The sequence below is a fragment of the Strix uralensis genome, chromosome Z (genome assembly GCF_047716275.1).
Source record: "Strix uralensis isolate ZFMK-TIS-50842 chromosome Z, bStrUra1, whole genome shotgun sequence".
In the NCBI taxonomy this organism is placed as follows: domain Eukaryota; kingdom Metazoa; phylum Chordata; class Aves; order Strigiformes; family Strigidae; genus Strix; species Strix uralensis.
The window spans coordinates 98,052,005-98,073,243 of NC_134012.1; the positions used below are offsets into that span (position 1 = coordinate 98,052,005).

The 21,239-nt window shown below is 39.6% G+C and overlaps 1 protein-coding gene across 5 annotated transcripts in view; it reads right to left on the reverse strand.

Annotated features, from left to right (window-relative positions):
• Positions 1 to 21,239, reverse strand: part of EPG5 (ectopic P-granules 5 autophagy tethering factor) — a 68,649-nt gene that overhangs the window by 13,196 nt on the left and 34,214 nt on the right. For all 5 annotated transcript variants that reach the window (XM_074855188.1, XM_074855187.1, XM_074855191.1 and 2 more), the window contains 20 exons: positions 20,913 to 21,053; positions 20,278 to 20,422; positions 19,248 to 19,445; positions 18,613 to 18,723; positions 16,775 to 16,894; positions 15,014 to 15,180; positions 14,582 to 14,809; positions 12,671 to 12,794; positions 11,641 to 11,782; positions 10,427 to 10,598; positions 9,310 to 9,472; positions 8,563 to 8,705; positions 6,814 to 6,970; positions 5,650 to 5,844; positions 4,389 to 4,602; positions 3,453 to 3,613; positions 3,125 to 3,332; positions 2,391 to 2,466; positions 1,407 to 1,510; positions 323 to 498 (listed from right to left, as the gene is read on the reverse strand). In XM_074855188.1, the coding sequence (XP_074711289.1) occupies positions 323 to 498; positions 1,407 to 1,510; positions 2,391 to 2,466; positions 3,125 to 3,332; positions 3,453 to 3,613; positions 4,389 to 4,602; positions 5,650 to 5,844; positions 6,814 to 6,970; positions 8,563 to 8,705; positions 9,310 to 9,472; positions 10,427 to 10,598; positions 11,641 to 11,782; positions 12,671 to 12,794; positions 14,582 to 14,809; positions 15,014 to 15,180; positions 16,775 to 16,894; positions 18,613 to 18,723; positions 19,248 to 19,445; positions 20,278 to 20,422; positions 20,913 to 21,053 (3,145 nt within the window). The remainder of the gene's footprint in view (positions 1 to 322; positions 499 to 1,406; positions 1,511 to 2,390; positions 2,467 to 3,124; positions 3,333 to 3,452; positions 3,614 to 4,388; positions 4,603 to 5,649; positions 5,845 to 6,813; positions 6,971 to 8,562; positions 8,706 to 9,309; positions 9,473 to 10,426; positions 10,599 to 11,640; positions 11,783 to 12,670; positions 12,795 to 14,581; positions 14,810 to 15,013; positions 15,181 to 16,774; positions 16,895 to 18,612; positions 18,724 to 19,247; positions 19,446 to 20,277; positions 20,423 to 20,912; positions 21,054 to 21,239) is intronic.

Consider the following 21,239-nt stretch of genomic DNA (forward strand, 5'->3'; position numbering starts at 1 on the left):
GCATGAAGAACTCACACCAAACAGATAAGCAGTAAATCCTGGAGCATTTCCACACCTGTCTGCAAATACATATTAAAGATATATGCAATAAATGAGACATTCAGATAGAGCAATGACAGATTACAAAGACTGACAGCTTTACAGCTCCCCACAACTTTGAGAGTCAATAGCACTCCTTCACAAAAATCAATAACAAAATGAGCAGCTGTGAATGCCACAAACTTTAAAAGCTTCCTTGCTAAGAGAACTGTCTCCAGCTCTCCAGTTATTTTCAAGGGCAACACCAATTAGGAACTTAATTCAACAGATGCCGTGTACTCACTTTAAAGAACTCTTCCATAAGCATCTGGTCTGGATGCATTTCCTTCCATGGAAGCCTTCTGAACTCAGAATGGAAAGCATAGAGAATAAACTCCGGCATTTTCGGGGCTGTGCAACATTCACAGTAACGCATTAGATGTAACCAGAGAGCCCCATGGTGGCTTGGCAGCAGCTTATCTAGATTCAAAGAAAATAGCTGAATTAACAACAGAAAAAATTCAAGGAAAGCTTGATTACAGAAGGAAGTCCAATTTTGAAGATAAAAAACTGTAAGTGCAAGTTACACTAAAATGCATTTGTCAAAGAAAAAAAAAAGCACATTAAGCTTTTAGATTTTTTTTCCCCAAATCAACAAGTGGGGAAGCTTATGATTTCATGCCCTTCCTTGGTCTTTTGAAGAGTTGATGCACAATAATCTGAAGTTGTAAAACACTCCTTCCATGTAGAAGTTCATTGCTTTTATGTTGGGTTGTTTTGGTGTTTTGTTTGGTTTTTTTAAAGATCTTTATCTCAAATTTTATGAAATGCACAATAATACGTTATTTTTAATTATTCTTACAAGGTAAGTTTGAATCTAGTTCATCCCTAAAAGTTGTTAAGAGGTATTGTGAAATTAATTTTTTCCATTCCTCTGTCTAACTACACATTAGGCACAACAAGCAATTCTAAATAGGGTCTCAAAATGATCAGTCCTAGAGATTAAATTACCCCTGAGACCAGCTGTTGACACACATGTATTGGTGGTCATCATGACATGCTACTGAATATGTTGTACGGGAACAACATACAGACCTGGAATGAAGTCAGGCACTTCTCATGACAGCCCATTTTGTTTTGCTTTCCTTCACATTAACTTTGTCATCTGACAGATATGCATTTATCAATCACGTTATCTACCCTTGCCAAGGGAAAAAGCTGTCTGTTAAGGATGAAATAAAGAAATGCTCCTGGCATCACTGCAGTGATCACCTTGGCTAAAAGTTCGTAACAAACAAAATCCCCTCATGTCCCACATCTCAAAAATCTTTCTTGATCTGATAGAACAGGAAGTGACACTACGTTAAAATAGCATGGACTTCACCCACCTTTAAAGCTCTCGTGCAAAAGCTCGATGGAATCTGTAAACAGACGGACCATGGTGGATGCTACAGGAGTGTCACTCTCTAACCAAGGGTAGCAGGGCTGGTTACTTAAAAGAAGTAGAAATGAAGCAACACAAATTTCAGTGTGAAGTTACCAGATCATAAACATACCATAAACACATAAGTGATTTAAATATTCTAAAGCATAATAAATCAATACAGCACAGGTATCAGCAGCTCTCTCAAATTCAACTCTTTGAGACTGTCCTCTTCTTCCTTAGAACAGGTACGTACTTCAATGTCACACTGAAGATCCACAATACCAGTGAGTAAGCAGAAATTACTTGATATTTTGTAACTGAATCAAAGACCAAAACACAAGAATTTCTGAATGACAGCACATACCACCTGTAGTCAACCTTCCAAATAAGTGCTGAAGCTGGACTCACAACTCCAAAAGCTCTTGATTTTGGAAGAAAATAAAATTTAAATGTATATTACAAATAACTGTCCACGTTAAGACAGAGGTACCCAAGACAGTAGATCACCATAGGACTGATTTAGCCTGAAGTTTCTTTACACACCGCTGGCATTTAGGGTTGTACTTGCTTGGCTAAAAACAAGTTTCGTTTTAAACTAAGGCATGACAGATACTATGGAAGCTAAAAAAAGGAATCTAAAATTCAAGTTTTGGTGCTCTCAGAACAGAATGCAATCCATGTTTTTCTCATAACCAAGCTCTGGTCATGAAACAGGTACTTCTTGTATCTAAAATAATTATTCAATCCAAGCCTTGGAAAACTTGATTTAAGTCATGAATTAGTTCCGTAATTATTAACGATATGACACAAGTAACAGCTATTTAAATTGAAGATCACAATAAAGTCATGAATTGGATAAAAAACAGGTAACAATGAAAGCCATTCTTATATAGCTAAAGCCCTTACTTTAGCAAAAATTAATTTAATTATAAAATGCAACAGATACCTTATATCTTCCTTATCCAAGACCAGTATCCACGGCTTAAGGAGTCCAGCAATGACTGAATATAAGGACTGCAATTCTAGAAGCAAACAAAACAGATAAGTTGCTTTTTTTCCTTCTAATCAACAACAGTGAATATATTACACTTTTCTAAACTTGAATATGATGTCCTTTGCTTATTCCAACATTTAGTCAGTTCTTCCTGGTCAAATAAAAATTTTAAATACAATACACTTACTAGTAACTCAGGTTAACAATATGCTTGTTTTAACAACAATCATGAGCATTTTGCATTGCTTAGATGTTCTATTAGTATCACTTTAACACATCTGAGATTGTGAAGGTAATGATGATTCACACTTTAAACATGCATATTCTAAAATAAAAGGTGTTTTGGTGATTTTCTCCAAATCAAAATCACACCATGATGAATTTCAGTAGTATCTTGTTCCCAAACCTCTGCTCAGTGCAGCCGTTCTTTTTCTTTGAAGAAAGTACAATCTCTTCATAATATATTTTTAAAGCAAGCTCAAATATAAACAAGCTTCTTCCAACAAGCATAAAGTCCCACATGGCCATGAAGTAGCATCAGCATTTCCCATCTGTATTTTAATGTTCTCATCATTGTACAAAAGCAGCGTAAGAAGATTTAACTGTATATTTAAATAGTCTTTAACAGAGGAAATTAGAGAAACTCAGTGCCTGTTCTTAAATAATTTGCTTTTAAGACACATTACCTGCGAGAATTCTGTTACTGCCAACAGGCTCTTGGGCTAAATTGGCAACTTCGGTGTCAATAAGTCGTTTAATAAGATACTCCAGAAATTTATTCACTTCAGCCACGTAAGGACTCCATTTTGAAAACAGGCCAAAAGTCCTGAAGTCCACTGAAGCCAGTCGGAGTTTGCAGAAAGATGTGGAAAGCCATTCTATTGTCTCTCTAACCTGTAAAAAGAAGGAAGCTATTAATCGGTTACAGAAAGACTGCACAGCAGTGCTATTCGTCACTGGTGGGAATCTTGTTTCAGCTGAAAAACACTACAAATCAACTGAAGAGGCACCCACCTGTTCTGCAGAGAGAAGAATTTTTGCAGCATCCCGCAATACAGGACTTTCAGCAGAATCACTCTTCTTGAAGCTTCCCTGTTCAGTCACCAGTGGACCACATCCCAAAGCTTTAAGTGATGCCTTCCAACAGTCAGGGCTTAGAAGCTGCTCTGATGAGCCTTAGAAGAAAGAGAAGGGAATGCATTTGTGAAAATCAGGAAAAGGATATTAGTCCCTTTCTTATTACGAGTCAGAGAAGGTTGAAATTAGAGCTCCCTACTACATAAAAAAAAAGGTAAGGCATGAGTTTGAAAGCCCCAAGTTTAAGGGCAAGAGATATCTCTAATTCCCAAACATAAGTAATTTAACATTCCCTTTTGGCATCTACATGCTCTTTTAGAGAGTTTCCCAGGCGCTCAGTACATCCTTGGCTACAGACGCATATTAAGAGACAGTTGCTGCCTCAGCACATATGGCTTAACAGAAAGAAAGTACTTTGTTCTCATTTCAGAGGCACATCAGATTATAGGTAGCATCAAATGTCAACCAGGACATTTTCAGCAAATTTCAGTATCAGTCCCAGGTCTCCATAATTCCAGTTCTCAGTTTGACACTGAAGGGTGCTCAAGAACAAGGATGCTGCATTAGAGACTGTTGCATAATTATAATTAAGTGTTTCCATTAATAGAAACCTATCCTCCTCCTGTAATATGAGCTGAAAAACTGTTGTCACCAACGCGCATACTTTGATCTGCAGAAGAGTGTTTCTAGTAGAGCTAAAATATCTCTAATAAAAACATATCACATAGCATGCACATAGAAGTGCATACAGAAACTTAAAAGTTTAAACCATTCTCTATTTGTTGCTATTTAACTCTACTGTGTGCAGTTCATATTTTTAAGCCAGAAGAGTTCTGTATGAAAGGCTTAGTATGCGTCAACTCAGATACTCACTTTGCACGAACAATCTTAGGAAATCACTATAGTGATCAGGGAACTGATACTGGAGGAGGTTAGTCCAATGCTTGCAGAAGATATTAAATGGCATCAAAATATCTTCTTCAGGTTCAAGGCCACATGCATTGAGAGCCAAGTGAATAGACTCCAGAAGCTTGGTACGTTCAGATAGAGGTGGCTTAGCAACACTTAACCATTGCGTAAGGTCAAACTAGAACAGAGGACAGGAAGCATTTGTAAGTAGAAGCTTTAACAGCCACAAAACCTTTAGAAGGGAGAAATTGTCAGGGGAAAAAGAAATCCTGAAGTTTCAAATATTTAAGAAAAACCTAATGAATTTGCACCTCATTATCCCTAATTCAAAAGCAAGTAACGCTCTCTGAAGTTTATTATTTAGCATATTGCAGAAGTCCCTGAATTTATGAAACAACCCTTGGCAGGGGTTTTCAGATTCATAAAGATGTGTATGGATTTCCACGCTTCCGAACCACTGCCAAACAAACATTTAACAAGCATTAGACTGGGCTAATCCCCGTAGTCCATAAATTTTCAGGTGGAGTTGCAAAGTTTTTGTAGCCTCTCAGCCACCTGTTCAGACCTAGGTCAGCAGGGACAATGCCTATCACTGCCATTAAGTACAGCTCAGAGTCATGCCCAAAACAGGTTCTACAGCTGTTGAACCCTGTCTCTGAGAGGATCAGAGTGATATTGAAGCCTAAATATAATAGTAATTTCTCCACTGACAATACAAGGAGGCAGTATTGTGCAGCCCTGAAACAAGAGATGTGCAGATCACTTGCTCTTCCCTTTAAGATAGGCTTTACGATAAGCAGGAAGGACATGGGTGCCAAACAGAGATGGAAGATTCAAACTGTTCCAAATTATTGCTTTTATTTTTATTTTTAAGATACCTACGATTCACTCGCTATTTTGATGAATTATCTCTGCAGAGATATCAGGCAGAAGAAGCCATGAAGACCCTGCTTTAATTTCAAGAGCAAGAGTGCACTGAAGGGTAAGCCCTAGGAAGCACATACTGATACTATCTGGGCTAGGAAAGGGCAGTTTAACCTTCCTATTTACTTTTGCCTCCAGCCTCTCTTGAGCTTAAATACATCACATACCATTCAGGATGAGCAACACAGATCTACAGAACCTGTCAATGTTATTTTAAAGTACCAGATTTGCACTAGCTTAAAGTCACGGTCTTTAGGGAAGAACACCCACAAACCAGACACAGTATTTAGCAGTATTTTACCTTTGTCAGCAGCATAAAGACAACATCACTGTTATCCTCACTCAGAAAGGCCACGACTCTTTCATACAAAGTCACAAATTCACTGGGAGAGGCAACAGGAGTGAAGTAAGGAGAAAGGAGAGTACAGAGCCTCCGATTATGCAGGATTGTCTGGAGGAGACGTTTGCACTCTGACTTGGTCCCGCTGATGAACACCTGAGGAAATTGGGAATGGTGAGAAAAACGGCCCAGTGTGTATCTACTGGAAAACACAACTCTTTGAGCTTTTTGTCAAGTCAAGCACAATTTTGGTCCTTTTTAAAAAAGGAAGGTTTTCTGAAAATTGACAGACTGTATCAACTAAATACTACTGTTCCACAAGATATAATGTAAAATTAACCTGTTTCCCTAGCACACTTAAGAACACCACCTGTGACCTCACACATTGTGTAAAAATACCTAGAAATATGATTTTTCTGATGGGATAGCAAAAGAAAACTATTCCAGATTTCAGCAGCCCTGCCTGATATTATGAAAAATTTAAACAGAACTATGGCTATGAAGAGCTTTTCAGCACTTCAGCTGTTAGAAGCGCTTAAGGACAGCACATGGAAATAAATTGAGTCTAAGAGATGAGAATAAATACCTGGACCCAAATCAGAAGCTATTGCTTTTTCTCAGAGCACCCACATAACACGTTCCCCTTGGCAAACACTACCACCACCACCAAGCACTTATGTTCTCTACCAGCAATCTTCTGGCTAACTCTCTACACAAAGGATACTGCAAGGCTGTAGAAGAAATGTGTCTAAATACAGAGGTTAGCAAGATACACATCAGCTAGAAAGTCATCAGTAACAGCAAAATGTATGCCAAAACAGTCTTCTACACACTGCAAGTACCCAAACTTTAGTTACCTGGCCAAAAATCCAGCTTACCTTCGCATTTAACTAATATGGTGAGCATTTATTAGCACTAAGCAGACATCTCAGAGCAACAGTTTTTCTTCTGCTTATATGCAAGCTTGAACTCTCCTAAAGACCGTGTATATTATACAATTAATTGAAAGGAAAATGGGGTAGACACTTAGAAGTTAATTTTCAGGCTTCTGAACATTTTAGACCCCCAATAGCAGCAGGCAATTGGAATAAGCATTAGGCATCCAAAATCAGAGGATAAACTCACTTGGCCTAGAATCTCAATGCAGGATGTGAAGAACTGCCTTGTGGGAGGATTGCGTTGAGTTTCATCACACACATATTCCACTAATGTAAAGAACAAACTAATTCCAACTTTCTTAATTGCAGGCATAGGCTGTACCTTGTAGATATTTATTAAGGCCCTGCAAAAAAAAAAAAATCAGATTAAATTTACATATTGAAAATAATCTGTGACAATAAAGAAAGGTTTCTTGCCAGTATATAGCCTTGAGAAGGGTGTTTCTAGTTTACAAGATAATCAAGCATGGGTTCACAGAATCATAGTATGGTTGAGGTTGGGAGGGACCTTTGGAAGACATCTGGAGCAAGCCCCCTGCTTAAGCAGGCCCACCTAGAGCCAGTTGCCCAGGACTATGTCCAGATGGCTTTTGAGCATCTCCAAGGATGGAAACTCCACAACCTCTCTGAGCACTCTGTGTCACCCCTCACAGTAAAAAAAAAAAAGTGTTTTCCGATGTTCAGAGGGAACTCCTGTGCCTCAGTTTGTGCCCACTGCCTCCTGTCACTGGGCACCCTTGAAAAGAGCCTGGCTCCATCTTCTTTGTACCCTCTCTTCGCATATTTTTATACATTGATGAGAATCCCCTGAGCCTTCTCATATCCAGGCTGAACAGCCCCAGGCTTAGCTCGAGTAATTTTGCTGCCTGAAACGGGTACCTCCAAACCTTAGAAAGTCTCCATAATCAGAGTCAGAAAGTGATCATCAAAAGATGTTTCACAGCATAGTTGCAACAGGTTATTTCTCCCTCAAATCATGTGTTTGTCATGTTCTCAGGCCTTCTCAACTACATTTGTACTGCAACAAAATTTACCTCTTTTTACATAACAGGTACAGCAATAGAAGAATTAAAACAGAATCAAATTTTTCTTGTGTATTGCCAAGTGAAAATTTTAGTGAACTCAAACCCCCATCTTCACTGAATTAAAACATCTGAAGAACATGCAATTCCACAGACGTTAATCCCAAGAACTAGCTCATCCACAGAATTTTTCAGATTAATGATCAAGAATGAACATGTAGAAATGGTAACCAAATATTTTTACTTGTACAGTGTGTACACTCTGTAGGGAGCCAACTACACTAAAAGAATCGCAGCAGAAATCTAGATTAAGAATGGTGTTGCAAAACTGGACCTCTGGGATGAATTCTAAAAAGTCTTCAAGAGGAAGAGGGCCTTGGACTAATCCATTTATTCACCCCCACAATAAAAGTGGTATTATGTAGTCTTCTTCCACTGCACAATTTTGTTTCACATATTGAAGAACTACTTCAAATCGTAACTCTCTATTAAAGAGCTACATCCTGCACCATAACAAGGAAAAACCTACAGAGAGAGATGTTAAAAACCTATAGTTGAGCCTATGGCTGAGACAGCTGCAGTGCAAGTTTGCCACTTCCTAAAATTTAACATAGCATCCCTTGTCATCACTCAAAGTGCTTTTGCAGGTTTAGAAAGGCTATTCTAACACACTGTACAATAAATTGAAGTAGAAGACAATATTGTGTGTCCTGTGGAGGCTGAATGACCTTCTGATAATAGTTATTCCTTTAGAGGTCTGTGTCACAAACATACGGGTCTCAGGATTCCAGCTCTGTTGTTGACCCAAGCTGATAAGCACTACACAAAACACACATGCAGATTCCACATTTTAACTCTACATACAGAAAAAGAAATAAAGAACCACTACCTAAAACAGTGTCTGAACAACCTACGTTATAAAGTTTTCCACATGTACTGCTGCTTCCACAACACCCAGAGAAGGTGGCTTCGTAGCTTCTGCCTGCAGTTGTCTCACTTCTTTACGCAAAGCGTGAAGCTGCTGGCTCACTGCTTCATTTTTATGTTTCCCTTCAAACTAAATGACAAAAAAGACAGACATTCATTTCAGAATAATATTTTTTGCTAAAACTCTTCGATGTTGCACCTATTTGTAAAAATGAAGCAGAACCCAGTAAGAGAACTCTGAATATGATGGTATTCCACCCCCTGAGAGCTTTGATCAGATTTAGTTGTACGTTGTGCCCAAGCACGCATCCTTGGTCATATTCCTATTTAATTATCACACATTAATATAATCCAAGTTTTTTATGTAAGACTTTTAATCCACAGGGACTGAAACTTAAAGGAGATCAAGAAATTCATACACCAAGCAACATGTGATTATTTCTATGAACGTTTTCATGCTTCTATTCCTATCAGTGAGCATATTCCCACATTCACACATTGGGAAGCGGTTCAGAATGAATGCTATGAGCAAAACAAACTTTATGCAACAACTTATTCTTTAGCTGTTGATCTGCATCTCCTTTTGAGCATTACATATTAGGTATTTCAGGTAGCTATTATGTGCCTATAGATTTATTTGGTCAACTGCTACCATTCACATAACCATTCAGCCATTTCACTTTCATTATCCGTGTCCAACAGCCCCAAAACAGAAGTGATGACAGGTCTCTAACCTGGATAGTTAGAAGAGCTGCTCCTTGACAGCCTTTATTTGAAGTTCCCCGGCACTCCACATGGAGGGTGATCTGCTCTTCCCGATTGACGTACAGCTTAGGTATCGTGTCCAATATTTCACTATTAAGAGCAACATGCTGAGATTCCCAGAGAGCTGCAGTTCTGAAAAGCATTTATTAATAAAGTTACCAAAATCTTTATTGAAAGCCAACGTTAAGCATTTATAAGCAAGAGATAAGACTTTAAATTCAATGTGCTGTACAAAGAATTGTGACACTTCCCTAGAAAACATAAAAGGTTATTAAATGAAATTGAGTTAAAACTTCAAAGTAATAGCACTTCTAAGTAATAAAGAAATAGGGTCGTAAGAACAAAACTACTCAAGTCTGCATGAGTTCTTTTTAATTATTCTTTATAACAATGTAGAAGGAAATTAAACAGATCACCTTCTGTAAGAAATGCCATTTTCCACCAGATAAAAAAAAACCTGGACTGTGGGATGATTCAGTCAAAAGAAAAAAAGCCCACCTAAAATTGCTGCTGGATTTTAGACACATCCTCTCTCGGGCTTATCAAGTTTTGGACTGGTTTATAATACTGCTATTAAATGACTACATTGGGTGAGAATAGCTGTAGATGCAACAGCTGTGTTCGAAAATAATTCAGCTGGATGCTCATAGAAATATGAAAAACATAAAGTCTTTTTCACTCACAAAGATAATAGTCCCAGAAATCAGATTTCTCTCTTGGGAGCTTCAGTGCTTCATACTGCAGCTACTACATTAGTGCAAAATGGTTAACTAGCTTACTGTGAACAAATCTAGGCTAAAGGGAGTCTTTATTTTAAGAAGTATGCCAAATGAGAAAAGAAACTGTAGAAGTTAGATGTCAGCTGATGTAATCTCAGTCATTAGATAAGACTTGTGTAGTCTTATCTTAGTTAAAGGAGTGGAATAACAACATGATAGCCAAGAAGAAAAAAAAAAAACAGGATGAGAAGCAGAAGTCAAGTACTGACAGTTTAGTGCCAAAACCACAAATGAGGCTGCTGTAAAGGGCACCTGAAGACACTGCTAGACACGCTAGTGAGGCAGAAGGAAAACAGCTATGTCTTACTTGGCATGTCGCTGCAAGATGTTAAGGTCCATGCGCATGAGCTGAATTGCTTCTTTCTGACTTACTAGACTGGCAGAGGAAATAACTGGCACAGGAGCTTTCATCGTCTGGAGCGGAAGAGGGGGCTTGGGAATATCAAACTTCTTTAAATTATTCATTATCCTCTCTTTGGCTAGAAAAAGCAGAAGCAAGTTTTGTCAAAAAGAAAAGGTTATGAGAAACTGAACAAAAACATTTGTTTTCGCATGAAACATTTTTAGCAGTAGACATATTTCTCAGGATTTTCCCTTCAACAATTAAAAAAAAAAAAATCACTTGACTGATCTTCCTATTTTTGTTGTCAAAGTTTATTTCATACAGCTATTTTCATGACCAGCTCCATCACACAAACATTAGGATCCAAGAGCCCATGGCTTTCCTTGTTTCCCCCAGCCACTCCTACCTGCCACCCCTCCAATTTTCCTCTTATCACCCTCATCTGACAGAGGCACCCTGACCCAATCTAAGCCAAATTCATCTTCCTTCTCCTACAATTCATCCTCACTTCTAACCCTGTCAGCTCCAACTCCTCCCCAAAACACAGCCTCTCTCCTCCTGCTGATTCCCATCCAGTTCCTTTGCCCAAACAGTGTCAATTCACCTAGGAAACTATTCCAGTTTCCTTCTATTCCCACCCTTGCCATTTTTAGGCAGCACCCCATCAAAAATCCAAATCTCACCATATCCTTAATATACCTACCATGACTATTATCCCCTTCTGTGCTAAAACAACCCTTTCACCATGCCAACATTCCAGGCAAAGCCACTGGGAACAACAACAAAAAAAAAAAATAACAGAGACAATCCTTCCATTTTCAGTTACAGTGTTTTTTGCCTTTGCTTGCAGCAGTCTATCTAAACTTTGGGAAAATTCAGCCCGTCCATGCTCTGTGCAGAGGAATCTTTGGGGAGCTCACCCATGAAGCTCTGGGCACACCATGACCTGCTGTCCTGTGATGTGGCAAACTAAGCCAAAAACATCGATGTTAGCCTCTCACATGAGCATCTTAGTGAGAACACCATGAAAACCTCATGGAAAATACTGTACCCAAAGAAAACAAACTGTATTAACATCTTCATTCACGGACATCATCATGTTCCTAAAGAAACCAGGGCTTCAACCTGCTAATAATTCTTTCTGGCTCAGTTTCATTAATGATATTCTTATCTCTTACCTGCTAAAGGGTTGGTGAAATCTGTTTGCCCTGCAGAAACACAGGTTGTATGTGATTCAAGCTGAACCTGCAGCCAAAGGTTTAGAGCTTCCTGAAACTCATGATGTACAAGTTCAACATTGACATACTCCATCCACAAATCCTAAAGCACAGAAGAAATAACTTATCACTCCCGTTCTGGTCAGTACCATATACTGTGCAAGCATCCTAGTAGTTGGGGAACTACAGTAAGTACATAAAACTAGACCCCACAGTTTTAAGCCATAGAAAGATTATTACTAGGGGAAAAAAAAAATCCATAGTGAAGAGAAAAGCTGCAGAATATTTATCACATACATGATAAGCCACTGAAAAGCATTCATGACACTTAAGAGAAGAAACCTGACAAGCACACAAGGTATAATTTCTAATAAGTAAGAGAGAAAGCGTACAGATTATTAAAACTCTGTTCCTAAAAATGGAACACAGAGGAAACTGAGATGGTCTAAAACATCATGGCATGATTAGCTGTCATCAGGCTAAAGCATCAGACTAAAGGAGGAATAAAAACAAAGCAGGCGTGCGGAAATACCCTTCCAAAATCTCCCCTCTCACAGGTTTTTTAACTATACTAACTCTTTAGGCTTACTGGACAGAATAACATACACTCCCCACTCACTAACTTATATTTGAACCTGACATATTACAGACTACCAACATGATTTCGGCTTCCAGTCTTTTGTCACTGAAAGTTCCAAATCAATAATTCTCTAGAATTACCTTAGAACATAAAAAGAATTACAGAACAGTACAGAATAAGGACTGTGTTCTCATTAAGATATGCAAGAAATCTAGTCGTGAGTCCTCGCTCAAATATAAAGGAAGGCAGTTTGGGCACAGGATTTTTAGGAAAAAAGTTAGAACTGTGAAGGTATCATACATGCTGTACACATATTAAAGGCCAGTGACACCAAGTCTCTCACTAGTTTAGAGGACCCACTTTAACAAGTGAATTTTGGATCCCAGGTTGCCAGTGTCATTAGCACTTCACCTGTTGATTCTGCATGACTTTAGCAAGTCTATGTGCATCATATTGCTTCGGTAAAGAAGGAATGTATGTGTCTCCTTTCTGGAAACTCTCTTCTTCCAACCACAAAACAAAAACATTACAAAGCCTAAGAAAAACAAAAAAAGGAAAAAAATTAAATCAATGTGAACTTTAGTCGTATGCATAGCATGTATTACAAAGCAGTCTCATTCTGGGGTTTAGAGTTAAGGCAACAAATAATGCTACAAGTGACACAGCTCAAAATGCAGATGTCCCAGGTGATTTGTGACTAGTTGACTGACAAAGACCAGCAGTGGAAAGAAGCTATTTAGAAAAATATGAAGGGCAACAACAAAGAAAAGAAAAACATTTACGCAAATTAGCACGATCCACAACTGGAATAGTCTCTTATGTCAGAGAATCTCATCCACAACACCTTTCAAAAGGCCAAAGGAAAAAACAGAGTACATTTGACAAGTTTGGCTTCTCACCCCATGACTTCTCTAGATTGCCCGCTCCAAAAGGTCACACCCGACCTACATCTTTTAACTTCTTTTCAGACTCATCATGGCTAGTTTGTTCTCATTTATTCCTCTGCTAACACTGTACTTTAACATAAATATACCTCTTTCTTCAACTGGCATTATTCTACTGCATGGTACACTTTTTATAATCATAACATCCAAGCTTTCCTGACAAGAAAGAACTCGAATGCCATTAAATCTTCACACTGTGGCATTAAAAATCACTAGCAAATTCCTAGTCGGTGTCACTGGTGAAAAAATAGAAGTAGTTTAATTCCAAGAGTCAGCCCTTATGACAATACTAATATGTTCCCTCCTGTCTAGGTGGTCATTAAACTCCCTGAGCATAAGATTTACTTGGCTGTAGAGTCCTCTGGTTTTACATCAGAGTGGGGAACTCCTTTGAAGTGAAAGACTGAAAAACATTAATCAAGTTACGCCCAGTGAGCATCTCTGGATTATTTTTCACAAATGACCAAGGAGGATTTATGATCTCCTTTGTTTGTACCTAACGATTGCTGAGGGGAGGGAATCTTTTAGAAGAAGCTCAGATCCCATATACCAAAACCCCCTGAACAAGGGGCGCTTTCCAAATAATCCTTTCAACTAGTTTCTGGGAATATTCAGACACTGTAATACTGCAAACATTTCTTCAGGTAGACTTCTCAGACCAAAAGTCTCCGTGTAACAGAAACACAAACTTCTGTACAGCATAGCAGCAGTTTCAGTGTGCGTGATATAGGTAGCTCTTAGAAGCTACCATCTCTTAGAAAGTGAGTGTTCATCAGCTGCGTCACAGTGAGTGACCATGCCCTTCTCTTCAGCCTACTCCAACACAACAGTCTTGTGCTAAGGTTTTTCTGTGTCACTTTACAGCTGGCACAGAGCACGCTTGTCACAGCTCAACTTTAGCAACCTAATCAGGTAAACTGCACAGAATTGTGTTGGAAGTCCCTAGTCTAAATTCCCTGATGAAGTAATCTTACTCAGACATAAATTTAGGCCCTGGTCTGTGACAAACAGATGTATACACCCAAAGTAGAATTTTACATTTATAGCTAGTGACTTACATACCAGTAGCAGATATGTCTAAACAACAAATATTTTATCAGCATGGGGATACCGTTAATCAAAAAGCAAAGCTCTCCCCTAAGGGGAGCAACAACTCTACCAACAATGTTTTACTTTTAGTAATAAAATCAGTCCCCTCTCAAACAACACCAGTCATATCAACAGAGAAACAGATTTGACCACAACGATGCACAGAACAAGCGCCTGCAGTACATCTAGGCCAGCCAAGGGTCACACGTCTCCCACAGCTACAACTGTGCTCTAGTAGTTGCTCAGGTGGTTGCATTGAGTAAGATTGAACTGGGCAGGCTTTTTTTACCTGACAAGTTCCTTATGCAGTTCTGGTGAAGTCAGGTAATCTGCTGAGCAGCTCGCCTTCTCTGGTGATCTGTCGCTGCCCTCTGCAGGACTCTCCACTCTCAGTGCTTTACTGGCAGCATGGTGGAAGTCTGCTACCTCTATTAAGCGCTGCTTCATCTCGTTTATTAAGCTAACATGAGCTGCACTCTGGAAAAAACGTCTTCCAATACAGCCATCTACAGGTAATCTAAAAAAGCACAAAAAAGCACAACGAAGTCTTGTTGCAAGTGTCAAATCAGCATCTCTGAAAATAATTCGGCTCTTTAGAGAAGTTGCTGGTACACACTGCTTTCAGGTGCAGTCTTAGCGTGAAGCACTTAATCTCATTTGCACTGCAAACTTGTTAGTGCTTGCCAGATCATAAGGGTAGAGCCCTTAGGCTCAAACTCACCCATACTGTGGTCCTGGTCGGTGAAGGTAAAGGAGGAAGAATTTCTGCCAGATCAGTGGCATGAGAGGGTGATCAGCAGGGGTAGCAAGGGCCTGGTGAGCCCAGCGGTAAATCATGAGCCTCTGAAGGGAAGGTACGATGGGCAACTTCAGCTGGGTCTGTGCTTTCTGCAAAAAGAACATTTTCAGACAAGTACTCTGCTGCAGTTCCCTGTAACAGGCTGTCACAGCTTAACCCAACAGATTAACACAGCATGAAAACTCAGCAATTACGGAGGAGAAAACTTTGGAAGCATTCACACATCTGTTTCAGGTCTTAGAGGAAGAGCTGTCCAGCTCACAGTTATGTTGGACAGGTGTTAGAGAGCAGTGCTACACCTCTGATGCTCAAAAAAAGAATTAGCATGATGGCTCTGGGATGCAAGGCCAACATATGGGCCATTGGTGTTAATTACAGTTAATTTCTGTTCTTCCTCACAGTGGTAGATGTTCCTGGTCTAGACTTCCATAAGAGCGGTGATGTTAGAGAACAAAGCAGCAACAGTGAAGTACACAGCACATTCCAACCAATAAAAATAAGTCTTAAGCCATGTGAGGACGCAGAATCCTGCAGCATGCTACTGTTAGCTTTTTCCAGACTACATTCCAAACAGCCCTGATGAAAATCTAAAAGGTAAAATAAAACTAATGTGAAGGAAAAAAAAAAGAAAAATAAAATTTCTCTTTGCAAAAGCAGAACAAAGGCAAAGTAAAGTATGAGCAGTGGCACTCTGTATTAGCAACACGGAATCCTACTCCACAGACCCACTAAATCATTAATAAGTCATATGTCAAGCTCGCATGGACTGTGCCTGAAGCAGGGGAACGGGAGGTTTTTCTGAGTTCCCAGGTCTCAGCACAGATCCTGGCACTACCTCGTACCTCACATTAGACCTTGGGAATCCTCAGCACCCTTTTCCACACCCAACCCACATACTGTCTCACTGTTTTCCAGCTAAATCGAAGCAGGCAAGACGAGACAAATGTGCTCCAGACTAGTCTCCAAGGATAAAAGACATGTACCAGTCTGGACATAGACCAAGCCAACCTATTGTCATAGAGCTTCTAGACTCTCTTCTCCATTAAAACACACTGAGACAGTTGAGGGTGAAGGACAGGTTAAAAGTTATACATCAAGACTGGACAACTTTGGTTTCCACTTGCTTCATTCCAGAATTTCTAATTGAATTTAGGCAAAGAACCTGGAAAATGCTGCAACATGGCTTAAAGCACACCTGACTATGTGTCTTGTTAAGGGAGAGACCTAAATAGTTCCGAAAATATTGGAAAATAGTTCGTCAAATATAGAAAAAAGTAAAGCCCAGACTTCTGCAAAATTCAGATCATCTAAGAAATGCTCTCTGAAATATAGACACATTTTCCCACTTATAGAATAAAGAATATCTGCTCTCCTCATCTCAGTGGTATAGAATAAATCCAGTGAAGGTCATGAGGCATTCAAATGGCCCAGAAAGTCATGTAAGAGTACCAACTAGTGACTGAAGTTTTTCGTAAATAACAGTATACTAGAAAACAGATATTTGCATGGTAGTTTTTAAATGTTCAACTCAAAATGTCAAAGAAAAGTTCCCTGAGGTATAATTTTCTCCTGGAAAGCCAGACAAAGCATTAGTTATGCTTTTATCCTGGGAAGAAAAAGTACATAGAATAAAAACTAAACAATACAAGAGAACGCTTTTCCCCAGTTGAACAGTTCTCTCACCTTCAAAGCTTGATCAGGAGTTAACGCATTAATAACTAACTCCCCCTCCACAACTCTGCGAAGCTGTGAATCTTCTTCAAATATTGACTCCATATTTAACACCATCCATGAAAACCAGACCTGTACAACACAGTGATAACAGAAACACGGATAATAAAGTGGCAGGAGTAGGATCAGAAAGCTTGCTGTTTTCTTAGGAGGAATATGTCTTTGTCAGATTTTCATTACCAAGTTGCAAAAGCAGTATCATATCTTGACAAGAAAACTGAAAACCAGTTTCCTCCTTATCTACATTCAAACTTCCCCTTTGTGTTTTGTAGTCTTGGGAAAGACGGGGGAAACCAGGGACAACTGACAGAATTATCCAGAAAGTTCTGGAGGAAACAACCTACTCAAACCCAGTAAAAGATGATCTCCTCTCTCCCCCCTGCACTACACATCTTCACTTGGCGTAACGCAGGTTTTTTTCCTCTTTTTGCTCTAATGAGGAACTTCCTTAAGCAGGGAGAAAACAACTAGTATTCAAAATATTTACCAGATAAAGACTAATAGAAAAGTCATGCTTTACATATTTTTCTCTCGTTAAATAAACCAAGAACAATAGAATCACAGAATCACAGAATCACAGAATCACAGAATCACAGAATCACAGAATCACAGAATCACAGAATCACAGAATCACAGAATCACAGAATCACAGAATCACAGAATCACAGAATCACAGAATCACAGAATCACAGAATCACAGAATCACAGAATCACAGAATCACAGAATCACAGAATCACAGAATCACAGAATCACAGAATCACAGAATCACAGAATCACAGAATCACAGAATCACAGAATCACAGAATCACAGAATCACAGAATCACAGAATCACAGAATCACAGAATCACAGAATCACCTAGGTTGGAAAGGACCTTGAAGATCATCTAGTCCAACCATTAACCTAACACTGCCAGTTCCCATCTACACCATATCTCTCAGCGCTATATCGACCCTACTCTTAAACACCTCCAGGGATGGGGATTCCACCACCTCCCTGGGCAATCCATTCCACTGCCTAATAACCCGTTCTGTAAAGAAATACTTCCTGACATCTAGTCTAAACCTTCCCTGGCGCAACTTGAGGCCATTCCCTCTTGTCCTATCACTTGTTACTTGGTTAAAGAGACTCATCCCCAGCTCTCTGCAACCTCCTTTCAGGTAGTTGTAGAGGGCGATGAGGTCTCCCCTCAGCCTCCTCTTCTCCAGACTAAACAACCCCAGTTCCCTCAGCCGCTCCTCATACGACCTGTGCTCCAGACCCTTCACCAGCTTCGTTGCCCTTCTCTGGACACGCTCGAGTAATTCAATGTCCTTTTTGTAGTGAGGGGCCCAAAACTGAACACAGTAATCGAGGTGCGGCCTCACCAGTGCCGAGTACAGGGGTAAGATCACTTCCCTGTCTCTGCTGGCCACGCTATTTCTGATGCAAGCCAGGATGCCATTGGGCTTCTTGGCCACCTGGGCACACTGCTGGCTCATGTTCAGCCGGCTGTCAATCAATGAAGGTTAAAAGAAATCTTAACTAATAAATCCTATTATATGAATTCTTGGACACAGATCAGACAAACTCCCTCTGTGCAAAATGTCCATGTTCCCTTTAGTGTAATAAACTGACAGCATTCTCTTTGGCTAAATTAGGATTTTATCACAAGAAAACTCAAGAACACTGGGATAGGAAGAAAGAGGAAACGAAAGAAAGTCTGCAAAAACCTGCAAAAGCAGAAAAAAAAAACCTAGACACCTGCATATATCCCGGGGTTGTTCATACAACACTCTCATACCACTTACCTGAGAGGAATTGGCGTTGCCCTCAATGAAGGAAGGTGTCACATTGCCTGCCACAATCCAGCTAACAAGTGAAGATAGCAGACCTTTGTCACAATGATAGCCCAAAGCATTCTGCATGGGAACACATGATATTCATGCTTTTTTTGTAAGCAGCCTAACAGAAGATTTACAAGCTACAGGTATGCCACTCTGCCTTCATTCGGGTTCCTTCCTTTCTGTTTCATGTTGCTACTTCCCAACCTTAGCTCAGCCAGCCACCACTGACATGCCTGCTTGTACTTTATTTCTTTTCAGTGAAAAGGTTCTGTTATAGTGATAGTGTCTGTTTTTTTCAGGAGAGGAAGCTCTACTTTTGTTCTAAACACACTATCAAACGTTTGAAATGCAAAGACCACAAACTAAAATACTATAACTCATATGAATGAAATCTGTGTTCCAAATAGGTTTTTATTGCTATTATCAGACATTTCATCAATCTTGACCTACTCAGAGACAAATCAGATAACCCTACTCTCACTCATCATCATGACTGTTCTTACTGCATTTCAGGAAAATATATCCACACCAAAATTAGAATGAGCAACACACAAACTGACCATTTACTCAACAGCCACACCAATACAGCACCAGTTTACCTTGTGTTGTTGGTAAAGCAGCTTTTGTATGCAGTCCTCTTGACTGTACTGAAAAGCAGCTTTACATAAGTCATCCAGCAAGAAGAGTGTTGCCCGGTCCCTGTGCCACAGCTGCTGGCTGGTGAGGACCTGAACCCAGAATTCCAGTACTGCAGCTGGCCCCACTCCGTTTGGCTGGTCACTCAGAAAAATGTGAGTCTGCCAAATTAAAGGGCAAAATTATGCAAGAGATTGCAGCTTCAATTAAAGCTTAAGAATTTACTGAAGGACTGTTTAACTTACATAAGGCTGTGGGCCTATCCCTAACATAAATTATTTACAACAGCGTTCTCTATGCCTATGTGAAAAAAGCTCTGTCATCTCCAACCTCCAAATTTCTGCAGATTCTGCAGCCTGGAGAGCTGAGCATCTTGTGCAATCAGCAAAAACAGGCAAAAGCCATAAGCAGGACCCCCATGACCTGCAGGTATAAACAGCACCTATTTCTGAAGTGTACCCTGCTATTCCTGCAAAAGGACTTACCAGAGTAGGTCTGTTTCCTTTTAGTCCTTAATGCTCTCTAACATTAGCGGGCCTTGGTTCTTGACCTCTCTGCACTTACTAAAAATACTACTGTCCCCTAATACAGCAACATTTTCTCATACCACAGCCATAAATTAACAGTCAAAAGAAAAGCTTTCGAACTTTAATATATAAGCTGCATTCCTCAATCAACACAGGAGAAAAAGTAGTGCTGCATATTACATTCCCTTTTTTAGGCAGTTTTGACCTGGTATTAGAAAATGCATTTTCCAAGAAATCTGGAAGGCACATATTGTTGTCATGTCCAGTGTCAGGCGCACTGCCAGACTTAGGCAAGTTAAGCAGAAGCAGAACCAAATCCAACTATTCATGCTTGATGCAGGGCACTCTGTGGCTACAGAACTGTAAATTCAATATCCCTCCTAACCTTAAACCCTAACTCAGCCAAAAAAGCATACCTGTTTAAAAACTCACTCCCACTTTTTCTTTTAAAAAAAAAAATTCTTACCTGTATCATACTACTGAGCAGCTTAACATTTTCTCCATAGCTCACTCCCGTCAAGTGCTGTGTTACTTTATGGGTAACCTGCTGGGTCACACCTTGAGGGACTCCACTATCCAGATGAAGGAACAGCTGGACGTAAGATAAAAACCTAGGGATGACAACAAATGACATTATTTCTAAAATTTCTCCTACTGCATAATATACAGAAAACCCGCTTCTAGAGAATTTAAAACCAGCTCAACAGCACTGGTGACACCCATATACAAGGACTTTAATTCACAACCATGCTTCACTTGAGAATGCTCCAGCACTTGAGAATGCTCCCAGCAGGGACACAGTTAACTAGTATCGCCCACTTGTCTTTCTCACTCATCTAAACACTTGTAAATACAGCTGTGGCCCAGCAACAGTGACGAACATACACGTGATGTCAGTAGGACACACTTCCACGACTAATTCCTCAACCACAGTCAATGTCAAAAAAGTAACTTGGCAAACAAACCAGACTTACTTCCCCATCATCTGCATCACATTATCGCTGGATGCAAAACCCAGAATGAAGCCTGATAAGTTTAACAGTTAAGATTAACCTTCATTGTTCTCTATCAATAAACATATTAGGAACATAAAATGCTTACTGTTCATTCTTCAGGAGATAATACTGGCAAGAGTAAAATAAGGGTAAAATTTTATCCAGCACATGGACTACTGTTCTCAGATATCTAGACTGGACGAGTACACCCAAAAGAGGGATCCCTTCAGCACAGAACTTCTCAATGCTGTCAAAAAAAAAAACCACACAGGCAAATAAATAAAGATACATTGACTATCAGCAGAGCGGGAGACTGTGTTTTGTATTTTTTTTGTGAAGTGAAATGTAAAGACATTCACATCTTTACAATTCATCTTTGAAATCCTAAACTGCTAAATCCATGTATTTTTTTCGTCGGCTGTAGGAGTCATTC